General features: G+C 46.3%; 1 protein-coding gene across 7 annotated transcripts in view; it reads right to left on the bottom strand.

The window, feature by feature from the left end:
- Positions 1-1,360: 1,360 nt before the first annotated feature.
- The window catches only part of Slc6a5 (solute carrier family 6 (neurotransmitter transporter, glycine), member 5), a 56,881-nt gene continuing 43,120 nt past the window's right edge, over positions 1,361-15,121 (bottom strand). For 5 of the 7 annotated variants that reach the window (XM_006540546.4, XM_006540549.3, XM_006540547.2 and 2 more), the window contains 3 exons: positions 13,721-13,821; positions 8,660-8,827; positions 1,361-5,956 (listed from right to left, as the gene is read on the bottom strand). In XM_006540546.4, the coding sequence (XP_006540609.1) occupies positions 5,801-5,956; positions 8,660-8,827; positions 13,721-13,821 (425 nt within the window). In that variant the 3' untranslated portion in view covers positions 1,361-5,800. The remainder of the gene's footprint in view (positions 5,957-8,659; positions 8,828-13,720; positions 13,822-15,121) is intronic. The other 2 variants (NM_001146013.1, NM_148931.3) reach the window with 1 other exon arrangement.

The following is a 15,121-nucleotide window of genomic DNA, read 5'->3' as shown; positions in this document are numbered from 1 at the left end:
AGGAGACAGGGAAGGGTGACGGAGGGTATGGAGTGACTGGCAGGGCCAATGGCAAAGCTCTACATCAGCGGGGCAGAGGCAGGGCCAAACAGGTCTTGCTGAGTCACCCCATATGGAAGTGACTGAGACTCACTCAAAACTCAGGCCAGGCTCCGGGTTGTCCTCAAAGCCCAAACCAGGACCAAAACGGGGCCCAACAAACAAAAAAAAATAATAATAGCAATCTCAGGAAGGAGGCAAGGTACAGGCCCAGCACCAAGTTCTTATCCCTCAGAGCATTTTCTAGCAAAGTCACCTTGGCTGAGAGGTAAGATACACAACTGAGTGTGCTTAACACAGCTGTGCACTTTCTGGCTGCAGTTCTGTGGCTAATCCTAAACTTTCATGAACCTTAGGACCACAGCCCTCACCAAGGTATGTGAACTAACAGCCACAGGCCTTTCTCAGATGTGTGTGAACATTACAGCAACAGGCCTCTCCCGGATGTGTGAACCTCAGAGTCACAGGCCTCTCCCAGATGTGTGTATGAACCTCAAAGTCACAGGCCTCTCCCAGATGTGTGACCCTCACAGTCACAGGCCTCTCCCAAGTGTGTATGTGAACCCCATCATAGGCCTTTCCTAGGCCTAGGCTTTATCACAGGATGGACTCCATACTTCAGTGTGTGGATCCCAGCATCTTCTTTGAGCACCTGTGTCTTCCCACTGATACTGGCCCAGGCCATTCTGCAGCCATCTAGCACTGAAGCAGAAGATAGAGACAGGAAGTGAGCCCCTTGCTCAGAAGACAGCCTTTGTCCAGTTTAATGCAGTCAAATGGAAAAGCATACATAGCACAAAACCTGTCTTGGAACAGGGAGCCAGGGGTTCCACCTACTCAAATAGAGATGGAGGACACTTGTTTGTTAGCTTCACATGGGAGGTTTTTTTACCAGGCTCATTCGGCCTGGAGCCAAGCACACATCAAGAATATCTAGATGCTGCTAAAGTTAAATAAAATTGGAAATGGAAAAAATAATAATTTTACTACACACAGAGATTTATCTAGCTCATTCTCTATTCAGATCTGTTCAGATTTTCTCTCTCTCTCTCTCTCTCTCTCTCTCTCTCTCTCTCTTTCTCTCAGCTAATTAATAATTTAGAAAACTACGATGTGTTCTGATAGCTGCAAATATAGCAATTTAATTGATATTTCCTTCTACACAATACAACGATACCTCATTTCCCCAGGAGGGCCATTTTCCACAGCTGTGCCAAGTTTCTCACAATGGCACAGGCTCACCCTGAGCCCACCTGAAGCCCATTTGTTAAAGAAGAAACCATGGTAATGACAGATTTGAAACAGACACAATGGCAAGCAGTGTGTTTTAAATACTGACATTTATTTCAGGGGTTTTGAGAACTCATACATTATTAGGATAAACTCTAATTTATATCAGTATGTAATATATAATACAATAAATTGCATTTGTACACATAAATACAAAATTTGAGGTAGGGCCTCAAGAGTAATGACTTCTTAAATGAATAATGCACAGTATATAATAAGCACTCTATATGATAGATAGATATATATGATGCATCATTTTATAACATAATATATTTTCTTCATGTAAAGTCAATGAAAAAATATAAGGACCTGACTAGGAAACATCTTTATTCATGAACAGTACTGTTCACATGAGATGCTTGCATCTAGGACTTTATCCAAGTACACAATTTAAGAATCAACCTCCTATTCCTGGATAGGTCCGTAATAAAGTGCAAAAGACACAGACAAATGAGAGACACGGCAGTTCCCAGTTGCCATCTAAACAGCAGCCCAATGATCAAAAACACCTGTAAGGCAGCTGGTCACCTGCAAGTGTCATCCTCTGAAGCTAATCAAACCTGGGCTTGCTTTTCAGGGGTGATGAACACCCATCTGAAATCCTTCCTCTGCAGGCAGTTTACAGCAGCCTGCGCCGAGACCATATTTCACCGTGGTCCTTCTAGTCAAGCACAGCTAAATGAGAGAAAGACAAGAAGTCTTGCTCCCAAACCTCAGGCCAGCTCTGCATCACACATCATGAGACAGAGGAAACTGGCTCGCCGGCCTTGGCCTTCATGCCTTGCATGCTAATGTACCATACAGAACACCCTCACTCATGTCAGAGCCTTGAAGAAGCAAGTCACAGACCCACATCCAATACCACGGGCAGGATGACCTTGCCATCGCACATTCATCCAGCAACAGTTACTGAACTAGCCTCTGGGAAGAGGACGATGACCACGGCCAAGGAGACAAAGACGAAATGTCAATTTAGGGCATGGGAAGCCCATGCTGACAGAAAGGAACTGAGACGCTCTGAGGCACACACAGATGACAGAAGAGAAACAAAACCCTGACCCCCTCAGTGCTGTGGCAGCATAGACACACTCCGAGTCTCATCAAACCGAAGGCCCTTCCATTCCACTCTTTCTAAAGTGCCAGTCCCTGAAGGACACATCAAGTGCAGCTCTCACACATTAAAATCACAGCAAAAACTCCAAAGCCGTCAATGGTCATTAGGATTTTGCTTTGACCACAGATATCATGCAGTAAAGAAATAGACAGGGGCAGATAAAACAACAACCAGGAAAGACCAGAATTGGACAGACACACTTGTTCACAAATAAAACAAAGCTTGAAAGAGATTAGAAGTTTCTAGTGGGCAAGACAATTAGACAAAGGTTTGCATAAGAAACCACAACACGAGTAGTTAATAAATATATGGTGCTTTTCTGTTTTTAAGGATATTACGGGGTTACTATTTTTCACATATGGCTTGTTTTTCTCTGAATGGATTTATTAAAGTGGTATTATGAAATCATCTCACAGATGGAAAACTCCCCACCAGTATGCACAGGGAACCCTTTTTGCAAAGTAGCCTTGCTTCTCCTTCATGGTCAGGGGAGAACGCTCAGGTGGCAAGTTATGACAGTGCTTTCATTGTCTATGAATTCCCTCCTCTTTCTTCTTCCGATTGATTGTGCATTTTAGTGGCGTGAAAACAATCCATCTCGTGGGATACATATCAGCTCTGAGTATCCCAACCAAATCCCCAGGAGGCACACCGCTGAGATACACCATGAACAGAGGCTACCCAGACACCACTGCCCCCTGCCAACCTTGAAGTTGAACATGGCAATGAATGGCCAAAACTAACTTGAAAGCCAGTGGTTTCCAGGCAAGCCCGGAACCTTCTGTCTGACTCTGTCCTTCTAAGCAGTCTAACTAGGGAAGAGAAACAAAGCAACAACAGCAACAAAATGGACATATACTCAGGGGCAGCTTCTAGGTCTTTCCTAACTATATCCCAGTAGACACGGCTGTAGCTCCCCACACTAATGGATAAGGTCATCACTCTGACAAGCAAGTTGACTCTCAGTTCACATCTGGCAGTGTCCAGGGCCTCCCCACATCCTTCTTGTAATCACAGAGGCAAAAAATGAGCAGAAATCGGGTTGGCATCCAGCACCAATCCCAGTTCCGGCCAATAGGAAAACAGGAAGCCAGAAGCCATTCATCCCAACACAAGCACAGATCCCACATGTGCTGAAGGAGAGCGCTGTGCTTTTCTTCAACCTGCAAACTGGCAGGGCTGCAGGAGTTTTCAAACTGACCTCCCCACTCACACACACACCACCCAAGTCACGGCACTGCCCTACGATGCTGGTGCAGGAATGGGCCCTCTCGTCGATGTGGCTTTCTTGGGGAAACAGATGACAACAGCAGACAGTGAAGAGCTGAGTCCACAGCTCATCTGCCTAAAACAGGGAAGCCTGAGGTTCCATCTCTTTGACAGCCTAGCAAGACCTAGCTTGGGGAAACTAGGAGAAAAGAGAAAATAGAAGAGGAAGAGAGAGAGAGAGAGAGAGAGAGAGAGAGAGAGAGAGAGAGAGAGAGAGAGAGAGCCAGGGATTCAAAACCCACCATGTTCCTTTCCCTAAAACCTATCATGGCTACTCTGGGAAACACAAGTACCCATCACTGTTGGCAGGTGGTGTGAGCAACTTGCCCTAAGAAAGGAGAGTTCAATTCAACGACTTAAGACACTTTACACAAAAAGAGTGAGATTTTTTAAATGATACATTAAAGTCTGTTGTTGAGGTGCCATTGCCGCTGCACAGGATGAAAATGTCACGTCGATATACAAGATTTGAACTGAAAACTTTGCCTGAGACCCTGTTATATGAAGACAAACTAATAAGAAAATGATTGAACCCGTCTCCCCTAGAGGAAATGAGTTTAGGTTGTGATATTAATACTGCAAGAGGGAGAAATAAAAAGCCCGGACTATGCTACTCTAAATTTGCCATCTCTGCAGTGATTCATAAGATATTTATGAGGACAGAAAAGACCACTAGCACTATGTGTACATAGCACTGCATGTGCCCACTCAGGACACAGCGGATTGAAGGGTATGGCCTGGCCGGGCTCTGCCGACAGGGGGCTCGCTCTCACTGGAGGGCAGTTACATTGAGCAGAGTGGAGAAGGAGTTCTGGACATTGAACTAGCTAAATGCAGTCTTAAAAGCTACAGTTTTAATCGGCTTACTCACTACCTAACTAAGCTGTATTTATCAGAAAGCTCTGGAAATACAGTGACCTAAGATGTACAACCACAGGGATGGGGAGTCATAGGGTTGCTTTTTACCAACTTCTTCATGTCTCTGATTTTCCCTATGGCCACAATTGGCATTTACTGTTACTGAAAAAGGAGTAAAAAATGAGAAAGTGTCTTTTAAGAGTTTGTGTCCCGTGTGTATATAATATATAGACAGAACTGGGGTAGGTCTCATTTGTCAACAGGTTGGAAGTGAAGGTTACCTACACCTTATAGAAAGTGACTTGGAGGCAAAGAGACAGCATAACATGATACTGAACCATGGTGCCAAAGACACCATGCAGATACAATGGCGATACAAAGGCTGACATGCAAATCAAAGCATGGCTTCTTGTGCAGAGAGTGAAAGAGAAGACCCAGAGCATTAACTCTTCAGTGTCATTATTACAGAAGGGGGGGAGAGGAGGGTGAAAGGGAGGGAAGGGAGAGAAGAAAGGAAGAGAGAAGGAAGGAAGGAAGGAAGGAAGGAAGGAAGGAAGGAAGGAAGGAAGGAAGGAAAGCTATGGCGAGAGAATGGACAGTCCCTTCAGATCCACGGCATAGAGGGATGAAGCTTCTAAATGCATGGTATATTTAGTCAAAATAAAGGAAATGAATACACAGATCAAACCACTCAGCGGTGGCCAAGTCTATCTACCAGCCATGTCTGCATCCAAAATAATTGCCAGCTCTGCCATCCGGCTAAACATACCTGACCTGAACTTCCAGCTTCTGAATGAGATCACTGTGTTGCCCAGATCAGCTGGACGGTGCTGATGAGTCTGGAAAGTCTGCATTCTCCCCGTGCCCTACTCTCTCCTTCCGGCAATGAGAAGACACAACGCAATTTCTCTACTGCCAAACCAACCACGTACCTGCCAGCATCCACCTGGTCAACCCATCCTGCAGGATGAAGGAAGAAACCTGACCAGGGGGCCAACCCTTCCAGAAACTGATAACACAGACAACAGACAGACAGCGCTATCAGTGGCCTGTGTGGCTCTCGCTACGGCATGCTACGCTATGTCCTACTTTTCTATGGAACACTCTCATGCACAGCTGTGAACCGAAGTGTGGGGAGAAAGAAGAAAATTGGGAATAAATCTGGGGAAAGTGTGAAGGGGAGGCAGAGAGGAAGCCCGGGAGTAATACCGGACCATCCACACGACTGGACTAGCACTGAGTGCCCAGTTCCAAATCCTTCACGGGCAGCTTGAGTCCCAGCGACGAAGTTCCCAAGGGGTCGATCATATTCTTGTAGCGTTCCCCGCGGTGCTGAGCTAAGAATGGGCCCCAGTCGGGCTGTGGCGAGCATACCAACTTCAGCCTCTGCAAAGAAGGCAAAGACCCATAGTTACAATATGAACTCGCCTTCCTCCCCTTGGCACCGCTAGCCATCCCCAAAAGACTAGGTACCATTTCCTCAGATCCACCACTGAAGTCAAGAGCCCCTCCCCCTCGCCTCACAGTGAGGGAGATGAGCCAGCATTTATTAACCAGGCCAAGAACAGGAAAAGCAAGACTAGGTTTGGTTCTCTTGAAATCATCACCCTGAAAGCAACTTTGTGATTGCTCCATGTTTCCCGTGCATACGATGAGTAGAGGACAAAGGGCCCAGATTTTAATTATACATCTCCACCCACCAAGTTGAGAGAGCTCCCAAGCTCCTACTTCTGCTCTCAACAGCAAAAGCCATGGGCTCAATTACATTTGTTCTGGAGTCTCAGTGATGGGTTGCTACATCAAAAATAATTGGATTTTTTTTAGCATATTTCCCAAAAGTATACAAATGGCCAAGAAAAAAGCCAAACCCAAAGATACACCACCAAGCATGAACAAAAATTTTAATTGTCTGTTGAGTGTGTGTGTGTGTGTGTGTGTGTATACACATATGTGTATATATACATATATATTTATATACACATATACATATATGTGCGTATATATATGTTTCTGACTCAGATCAGCAGTGCAGGTTCATGTAGATAAGCTTAAAAATAATGGAGGTGTCTCTAGCTTCAACTGAAATTATTATTGAAAATAAAATCTGATAGAAACATATAGAGAAAGACAACTTATTTCCGACTATATAAGAGGGAATAATTATATGTTTATTACCTATTAAGGGAAAATCTGGTTCTTATAGCTGTTAGTTTAATGCCCCTTTAATCACCAGCTTGCAACCTTTGTGTCCCAAATTAACCATCATAAATTTGTACGGCCAACCCCATCAGTCTAGAGAATTTTAGGCTGCAACAGCAGCCGAGGTTACAGCAGGTTCCGGTTAGGGAAAGAGATTCCCGTGACCTCTGGTAGGAAGGTGGCTAAGAAGCGTGGTACGCTGGGGATAGGCTGGGCCAGAACTGCTTTACACCAGAGAATAATAAACAGAATTCTCTAGGGAAGAAAACCAGAATACATCTTAAACATGAGGACTCACTGTCATCCGGGGTCAGTGGAAACAAAGGCCACTTGCTTACCCACACCAAGTGAACACTTGTGTTGTGTGCTGGCCACGCCCTCACCCCTGCCCTGTCCCTCCCCACCAGCCTCTTCTTCATGTCAATCTAGCTGCCCAAGAGCAGACCCCACACAGCCATTCTCCACCCCAGTGAATAAGTATTTCTTTGTGATGGGCTCAGTGCTTCCCAAATCCGAACACGCAACCAAATCACTAGAAGATGAGGCCAAGCTCCATTCCCCTGAGCTCCGTGCAGTTGAGAGAACCTGGCTGTCTGCATTTGTGACAAGCTCCCAGGACGCCTCTAGATCAGACCCCAGGGCTCATGGAGGTCCAGATGTCTTCAGGATGCAGGCAGAGGTCATTCATTCTCAGCCCAGCTGGACAAATGACCGTTTCCTTTCCCTTGGAGACAGGATCTCCTATAGCCCAGGGTAGCCTAAAGTTCACACAGAGCTAAGGATAGCCTTGAACTCTTGATCCTCCTGCTTCTACTTCCCAAGTGCTAGAATTACAGGTACACTTGAACAAGTGACTTCTCATGAGTAACAAAAGCTGGGTGGCTCCTCAGTGGTGGCCGTCCCATTGTCTCTATGGAAAAGTCCCCTGAGCTCTGATCAGAACTGAGTGGTGTGCTAGTGAGCTTAGCCAGGTACAGTCATCTAGAAAGAGGCAACGGCAACTGAGGAATCGCCTCCTTCAGATGAGCCCATAGGCAAGTCCGTGGGGGCATTATCTTGATTAATGATTAATGTGGGAGGGCCTAACCCATGGTGACAGTGCCACCTCTGGGCAGATGGCCTCAAGTTACATAAGAAAACAAGCTGAGCAAGCCAGGAGGAACAAGCCAGGAAGTAGTCCTCTCCATGACCTCTCCTTCAGCTTCTATCTCTAGGTTCCTGCCTTGAGCTCCTACTCTGACTTCCTTCCCTCAGGGAAGATTGTGACTGGGCAATAATGAGATGAAATAGGCCCTTTCCTCCCTAAGCTGCTCCTGGTCATGATTTTATTGCAGCAACAGAAAGCTAACTATGACAGTTGGTAAGGGAAAGCAAGTCTCCCCTCGCACTAGCCACGCCCTGGACTGCATAGGACATGCTGAGAGTCGTCAAATGTCTAATCAGACATCCTTCACTCAGGAACAAAGGGAGCAGTGGTGACTTTAAGTCTAATGGCAATCAACATTTAGGAGGGAGGAAGCTTGGAGGCAGAGGGACACCAGAGAGGGGACCCCTGTGTTAAAAAATGAACTCCAAGATATAGATAGTAGCTGAGGAGGAGGGGATGGGAGCTCTGGGAAAGAGGAGGCATTCAGATTGCTCGTCCCAAGGCTGCCACCACTGTGAGGAACAGCACAGCTCACTCAGCCTGATGATTGACTGGTCTCCTCCACTACAGGAATAATATATAATTAAAATGAGTTTAATAGAATCAGTGGCAACTGGGATGACTTACTCACCCAGTATCCTTCTTGGATATGTTTACCGGATCTTTTTGTTTTTAATGCATAGAGCTTTTAGGATCTCTCCCTCGGGAGAGGCTAGCAGGGGGAAAGGAGCCAATAGAATTACCTCAATAAATCTCCCGGGAGCCAGATACATTTTTATCACGAACATAATCGGGATCCAGATAACGGAGCAGGCGAGCATCAGCCATCCAAGCACCATGGACCAGTTAGGGTAGCGGTAAGAGCCATAGGTCATGGGCTCCCACTGGTAGAAGCTGAAGCAAAGGATAAACTGAGAGAGAAGAGAAAGTTGCCTTAGGGTGATGGTGTGAGTCACTCACTCATTCAACACGCACGTACGGAACCCGGCCGCATGCTTCGCTCCTCTTGCCTTGTGTACACTCTCATCTCTCTGAAAGGGGGTTTTCCCAGTGAAGGAAGTAAAACCTCAAGATGGCGAAGGTGGAAACACAAACTCAGCTACTGCTCCTGTGTTTGTCCTCACACATGAAGTCAATGGCTACACCAGGAGAACATAGCACAGTGCCTGACAGCTGGGAGTTCTGAGGAGACTGACTGCACTACCATTGATAACTAAGCCTTTGTTATAATGGGGGGAATGATGTGCTAAATTTGTAGATCTCAATCCTTTTAATTGAATCCATTTGGCTTCCTTCTTGCACAAGGAATAGCCAACGTGTGAGGCTGCCTCTAAAGTTGGCTGTGTGAGATTCAACATGGTTCTTGGTCCCCCACAGGTGACTGATCTAGAAGCACAGTCCTATAATAAGCCATTGGTGGAGGGGGAGAGGGGGGAGGGGGAGGGGGAGGGGGAGGGAGATCACCAGTGACCCCAGAGACCTGAGCTAATGAGCTGTAGGGCCTCTCAGATTCTCAGCTACAAAATTGATTTATTTCACACCATGTATGCAGTGCTGGGATTCTCTGGGAGCAGAAGTCTGTATTTACTCCAGAGACCTTCCTCATTCTTAAAAGGTCATGATGTGGGTTTTGGCCGTTATCTGTGATCACATCGTACTTCGACCAGCAAGAGCTCTGAGATCCGTCCGAAGGCTTGGCTGGGCAGCTGAAGAGGGCCAAGGGAAGGCATAGGCTGAAGTCAGAGGCATCTGTATACAGAGCCAGGCTTCTGACAGCTCCAGCCCAGCCTGTGGAGACCATTTCTCAAGACAACATGATTCCGCGTATTCTTCTTGCCTGTGGCAGCATAAGCCTAGAATTATCCACGTACGCCCTTTCCCCGGCTCTATGTCTCTCTTCCTACCGTAAGCTGCAGTGTAACAAAATGATTGGAGGGAAATAGCAGGTGGGAGATTTTTGGAGAACTGCGAAGCCCGAGACAAACACAAAACATCCACACCAGTGCCTCAGCACCCAGGCTGCCAGGGCCAGGGACTTCTTTTCGGTGAAATTCATATGGTGATTCAAAGCAATGTAAGCCCAAAGACAAGGCTCCCGTGGAAAGCAAGGTCGACATTAGCCCCCCCCCTTTCCAACTTTTGCCCCTGAGTCATAAGTTTTATTAGCCAATCTATTGGAAGTATGGCCCGATGTCATTATGGCATGCTGCTCTGTTTCATTTACTATATAAATAGCAATGCATCTGCTTATGTGTGTGCCTTCAGTAACGTGATCAGACTGTGCATATGATAATTGCATGAGGATATTTATGGCCCCATAAATCCATGACGGCACGTAGAAAAATGATGGATTTTATCTCAGAGGCCCTGAAGTGATTTAAACCCATAATCTCACCCTGGTCCAGGACCTGGAAGCTATCTCTGCTACGGAGGTAAATGGTAAAATACAAGCAGGGCAGAGACCTTTGACACCCATTTCCACTTCCGCAAATATCACATCAAACTTTTAGGCACAAGCCGGTTGCTTGCCATAAATTTCCCTCTGCCAGGTCAGCTTGGATGAGAGCCTGCACTGGGGTGGACTTTGCTTCCAAGTCCTGCCCACCTCTGCCTTTCCCAGCAACCAATGAGACACAGGAGACACACTGGTTGGAGACATCCCTACCTCCAAACAGCATAGAGAATCTGCTCAAGACAGTCTTAGGGTGTCTCCGCAGCTTCTGACGTGTAATCTACCGAATCACAGCAAAACTGAGAACTTCCCCAAGAATGAAATAAAAAATAATGAAATAGAATTCCTTCTCCCTGAGTTCGAAGACTTGACTTCTAACCCAAACAGGCCATGCTGTTCCTAGACTGTCAGAATGCAGAGGGCAAGCTTAAAGGCCACCCTAGCTCTACGGCCTTGTGGCCTAGAGCAAGTCCCTTACCCTCTCTGAGCCTCAATGTACACATCTGTAAAATGGGGAGATGGCATGGGTGTAAACGATAAGGCCAATAAAGGGCCTGCCTTGAAACACACACAGCAGCAGGCGGATGGCCGTGTGATGCATCTCCACAGATTAAGGCAAAATTCTGACACTCTTCTGGGATGAAAAGAAAAGGAGGACAGAATATAGAACATATTGTAAAGCTGACTCTGCTGATAATAAACTACAAGGAATGAAAATGAGGGAAGTCAAGGGTCAACAGGGACAGGATTTGCTAACACAGCATATTCAGGCAACAGGCAACAGCATCATCTTCACACCCATAAGCTAAGCCGGCTTAGACACACTTCATTCATGAGCACCTGTCTTTAATATTGTTCAGGTCTCATGCCCCAACTCCAGCAGGGCTTTTCACACTACCAATATAGATGTGGGTAAGCTCTCGGTGTCCATACAGAAGACGGAGATTGTGGGATGGATTTTCTGTCTAAACCTCTAGCTTTTCAGAAAGATATGGTTTAACTAGAACATACTCTCAGCAGATGGGGGAGGGGGGAAAGGCAAGCAAATGAAGAAAAAAAAATATATCTCCATTGCATCTGCTTTTATTCATTCTGCATCTTAAAAGAAGCTGGTGTCTGGTGGTGCAAAGCGGGCTCTCTAGCTGGTTTCTAGTGCCACCTACTGGGATAAGTAAAAATTACATGTACTCACTGATAACTGGATATTAGCCCAAAACTTAGGATACACAAGATATAAGATACAATTTGCCAAATGCATGAAACTCTAGAAGAATGAAGACCAAAGTGTGGACACTGTGCCCCTTCTTAGAATTGGGAACAAAACACCCATGGAAGAAGTTACAGAGAAAAAGTTTGGAGCTGTGACAAAAGGATGAACCATCTAGAGACTGCCATATCTAGGGATCCACCCCATAATCAGCTTCCAAACGCTGACACCATTGCATACACTAGCAAGATTTTACTGAAAGGACCCAGATATAGCTGTCTCTTGAGAGACTATGCCGGGGCCTAGCAAACACAGAAGTGGATGCTCACAGTCAGCTATTGGATGGATCACAGGGCTCCCAATGGAGGAGCTAGAGAAAGTACCCAAGGAGCTAAAGGGACCTGCAACCCTATAGATGGAACAATATTATGAACTAACCAGTACCCCAGAGCTCTTGACTCTAGCTACATATGTATCAAAAGATGGCCTAGTCGGCCATCACTAGAAAGAGAGGTCCATTGGACACACAAACTTTATATGCCCCAGTACAGGGGAACGCCAGGGCCAAAAAATGGGAATGGGTGGGTAGGGGAGTGGGGGGGGAGGGTATGGGGTGCTTTTGGGATAGCATTGGAAATGTAATTGAGGAAAATGCATAATAAATAAAAAAATTACAGGCAACTTCCTCCAGGCTTTCTCAATAAGTCAGAAAAAGACAAAATCCCCATAAGTCAGAAAAAGACAAAAAGCAAGCAGAGGAGGGGGAAGACAAAATCTCTGCAGATTTGCTTGGGGAAAAAAGTGAAGCCACGCTGATAGCTTCGGGCACAATAAGGAGGGTTACAGGTGTGAGTTTAAGTCTGTATAGACTACAGGCATATCTGTGGCTCTGTTCATTAAGAAAGGGAATGTCAGATGATCTCAAAACTCCTTCCCCACACTTGAAGGTGACAACATGGCTCTCAAAAGCTATAAAAATCAGCAGTAAATGCCTGATTAAAGCTGCATTAATTGTAGAGTAGGCACATTGAGAATGGTTAGGAGCCAGAACATGTGGGTTCAAATTCAGACTATTGCTAACTATTGTACATTCAATGCTAGTTCAGTCACATAACTCCAAGCTTCGGGTTCCCTGTGATACTTAGTTTTAATTGTTCCCTTGACACCACCTAGAATCGCTTAGAAAGGAGTCTCAATGAAGAATTGCCTAGATCAGGTTGGCCTGTGGGGTTGGCCTTGCTTATGTTAGTTGATGTGAGAAGATGTAGTCCACTGTAGGCAGCTTCATTCCCTAGGCAGAGGGATCTCATATTACAGAAATCAGGGGCTGGAGAAAGAGCTCAAAGTGTTAAGAGCATGTGCTGCTCTTACAAAGGATTGGAATTTGGCTCACAGCTCACAGCCACCTGAACTCCAGCTCCAGGGGATCCAATGGGACTTCTGGACTCTTCAGGCTCCCACATGCACCTGCACATACATGCACACAGACACACACAGGCACACGTGTAAGGAAATAGTAGAAGAGATCCTTTTCTGAAAAGTGGAAAGCTAGCTGGGCACGAACAAACATGGGTGCCATCATTTCTCTCTGCCTTTGACTGAGTGTACCCAGCTGCTTCAAGCTCCTGATACTATGGCTTCCCTGCTATGATGAACTACAACCTGGAACTGTAAGTGGAAATAAACCCTTCTGTCCCCTGAGCTGTTTTTGTTAGGTTATCTTATCATGGCAACTGAAAAGGAAAGAGGACATTCCCCTTCTGCAAGACAAAGATCACTACACCAGCCTGGCAGGACTGCTGAGAGAGAGCCCTATACACCAGTCACCCAGAACAAAATCTGAACCATGGTAAATGTGTGGCCTACTTGGCTGTTGACTGCTATCTGCTAGCACAAGAGGCAGACGGATATAATGTGTGTGCCCTACACAGATGTGCTTGGTCAATCCTAGCTCCATCCCTGACCAGCCAGATACCTGGAGTTCAGTCGCTTCTCCTTTCTGGCCTACAGTACACTCGCCTTGGAAGACAAGGCCAATACCCATCCCACCAGCTCCCCAGCCTCACCAGGAGGCACACATGTATTCAAAGGTGGTAAAGCACTGACATGCAGGAGAGGCTGTGAGAGAAAGCATTCAGCCCTTACAGTCAAAATGGTCGGTGTGACGAATGCCCAGCAGACTTTCCAGAAAATGTTGGGCTTGAATCCAATCATCATCTCGATGTCTTCACAGAATCTCTGCAAGCCTGCAGAGAGACAGCAGAGGCCATGTGTGAGGTACAGTGGGCAGGGGTAGCGGGGGAGCCTGCAGAGAGACAGCAGAGGCCATGTGTGAGGTACAGTGGGCAGGGGTGGCGGGGGAGCCTGCTGAGAGACAGCAGAGGCCATGTGTGAGGTACAGTGGGCAGGGGTACGGGGGGAGCCCCTCACTCAACAACCTTGGCTAAGGAAGAACCCAACTTAGGTCACCATAACCCCTGTTTCCCTGAGACAGGAAACTATCAGACAGATAACTCACTGTCAGGAATACTGAGGCTAACTGAATGTTGAAATAGATGCTAAACACTCTCTGCAGTGAGGTTCAGAGCTGCCATGGCAACATCTCCAGAGCTTAGTTCCAGGTCCCCTGGCAGTGGCATGTGCATGGGCTTGGTCTGCTTGATGTCAAGTCTAGCAGAGGAAAAGATTTCGGTAAACCAAGAGACCATATTATAAAAGGCTCAGCACTTAGCAAGTCTCTGTGGCCTGGGGTGGTGCCTCTCACCCTCCGGAGAGCATTTCCATTGCATCCACCTTGCTCTGCCTAGAGTCTGGTGACAGCTACAGGTGAAAAGCAATGTTAATCCCAAGTGGCCAGCACTCACTTAAGCTGGAACTCAATGACTGTTGTCTGCTCTGAAACTTCACTAACGTAAAATGTAAAGGAGACAGCCATACACCCATAGAGCCACCCTCCTGGCAACCTCTTAGTTTAGGAGGGCACTGGAGTGCTGCTTCGGAGGCAAGGCACTGATAACAGAAGTGGAACCCATCAGAAATGGGGGTTCAATATGCAAACGGGACCTGATAGCTTCCTGAGTACAGGTCACCACATTGCAGTGATCCCCAGACTTCCTAATGCTGCCACCCTTTAATCCAGTGGCCCGTGTTGTGGTAAACCACCCCCCCCCACCAGCCATAAAATTATTTCATCACTACTTGATAACTCTGACTTTGCTACTGTTATAAATTGTAATGTAAATATCTGTGTGTTCTGATGGTCTTAGGTAACTCCTATGAAAGGCTCAATCCCCAGAAGGGGTCTCAGCCCACAGGTTGAGGACCACTGCTGTTTTGGGGGATGTCTAAAAACTCATCCTGATGTATCCAAGATGTGTTCCTCACAGAGGAGGCCCTGATATACTGATGACCGAACCACAAAGTCATATGACCATCACGGAAAACCTAGAGATTTCTCAAAAAAAATAAAAAAATAAAAATAAAAAGAGGTTAATGGAGTACCAGGAAAATTAGCATAGCCCATTGACGGAAGTACTTGGGGTTTAC

Source organism: Mus musculus, chromosome 7 (genome assembly GCF_000001635.26).
Source record: "Mus musculus strain C57BL/6J chromosome 7, GRCm38.p6 C57BL/6J".
NCBI classification, from domain to species: Eukaryota; Metazoa; Chordata; class Mammalia; order Rodentia; family Muridae; genus Mus; species Mus musculus.
Note: the sequence above shows the minus strand (reverse complement) of the source record. Positions and strands in the feature narration are given on the sequence as shown.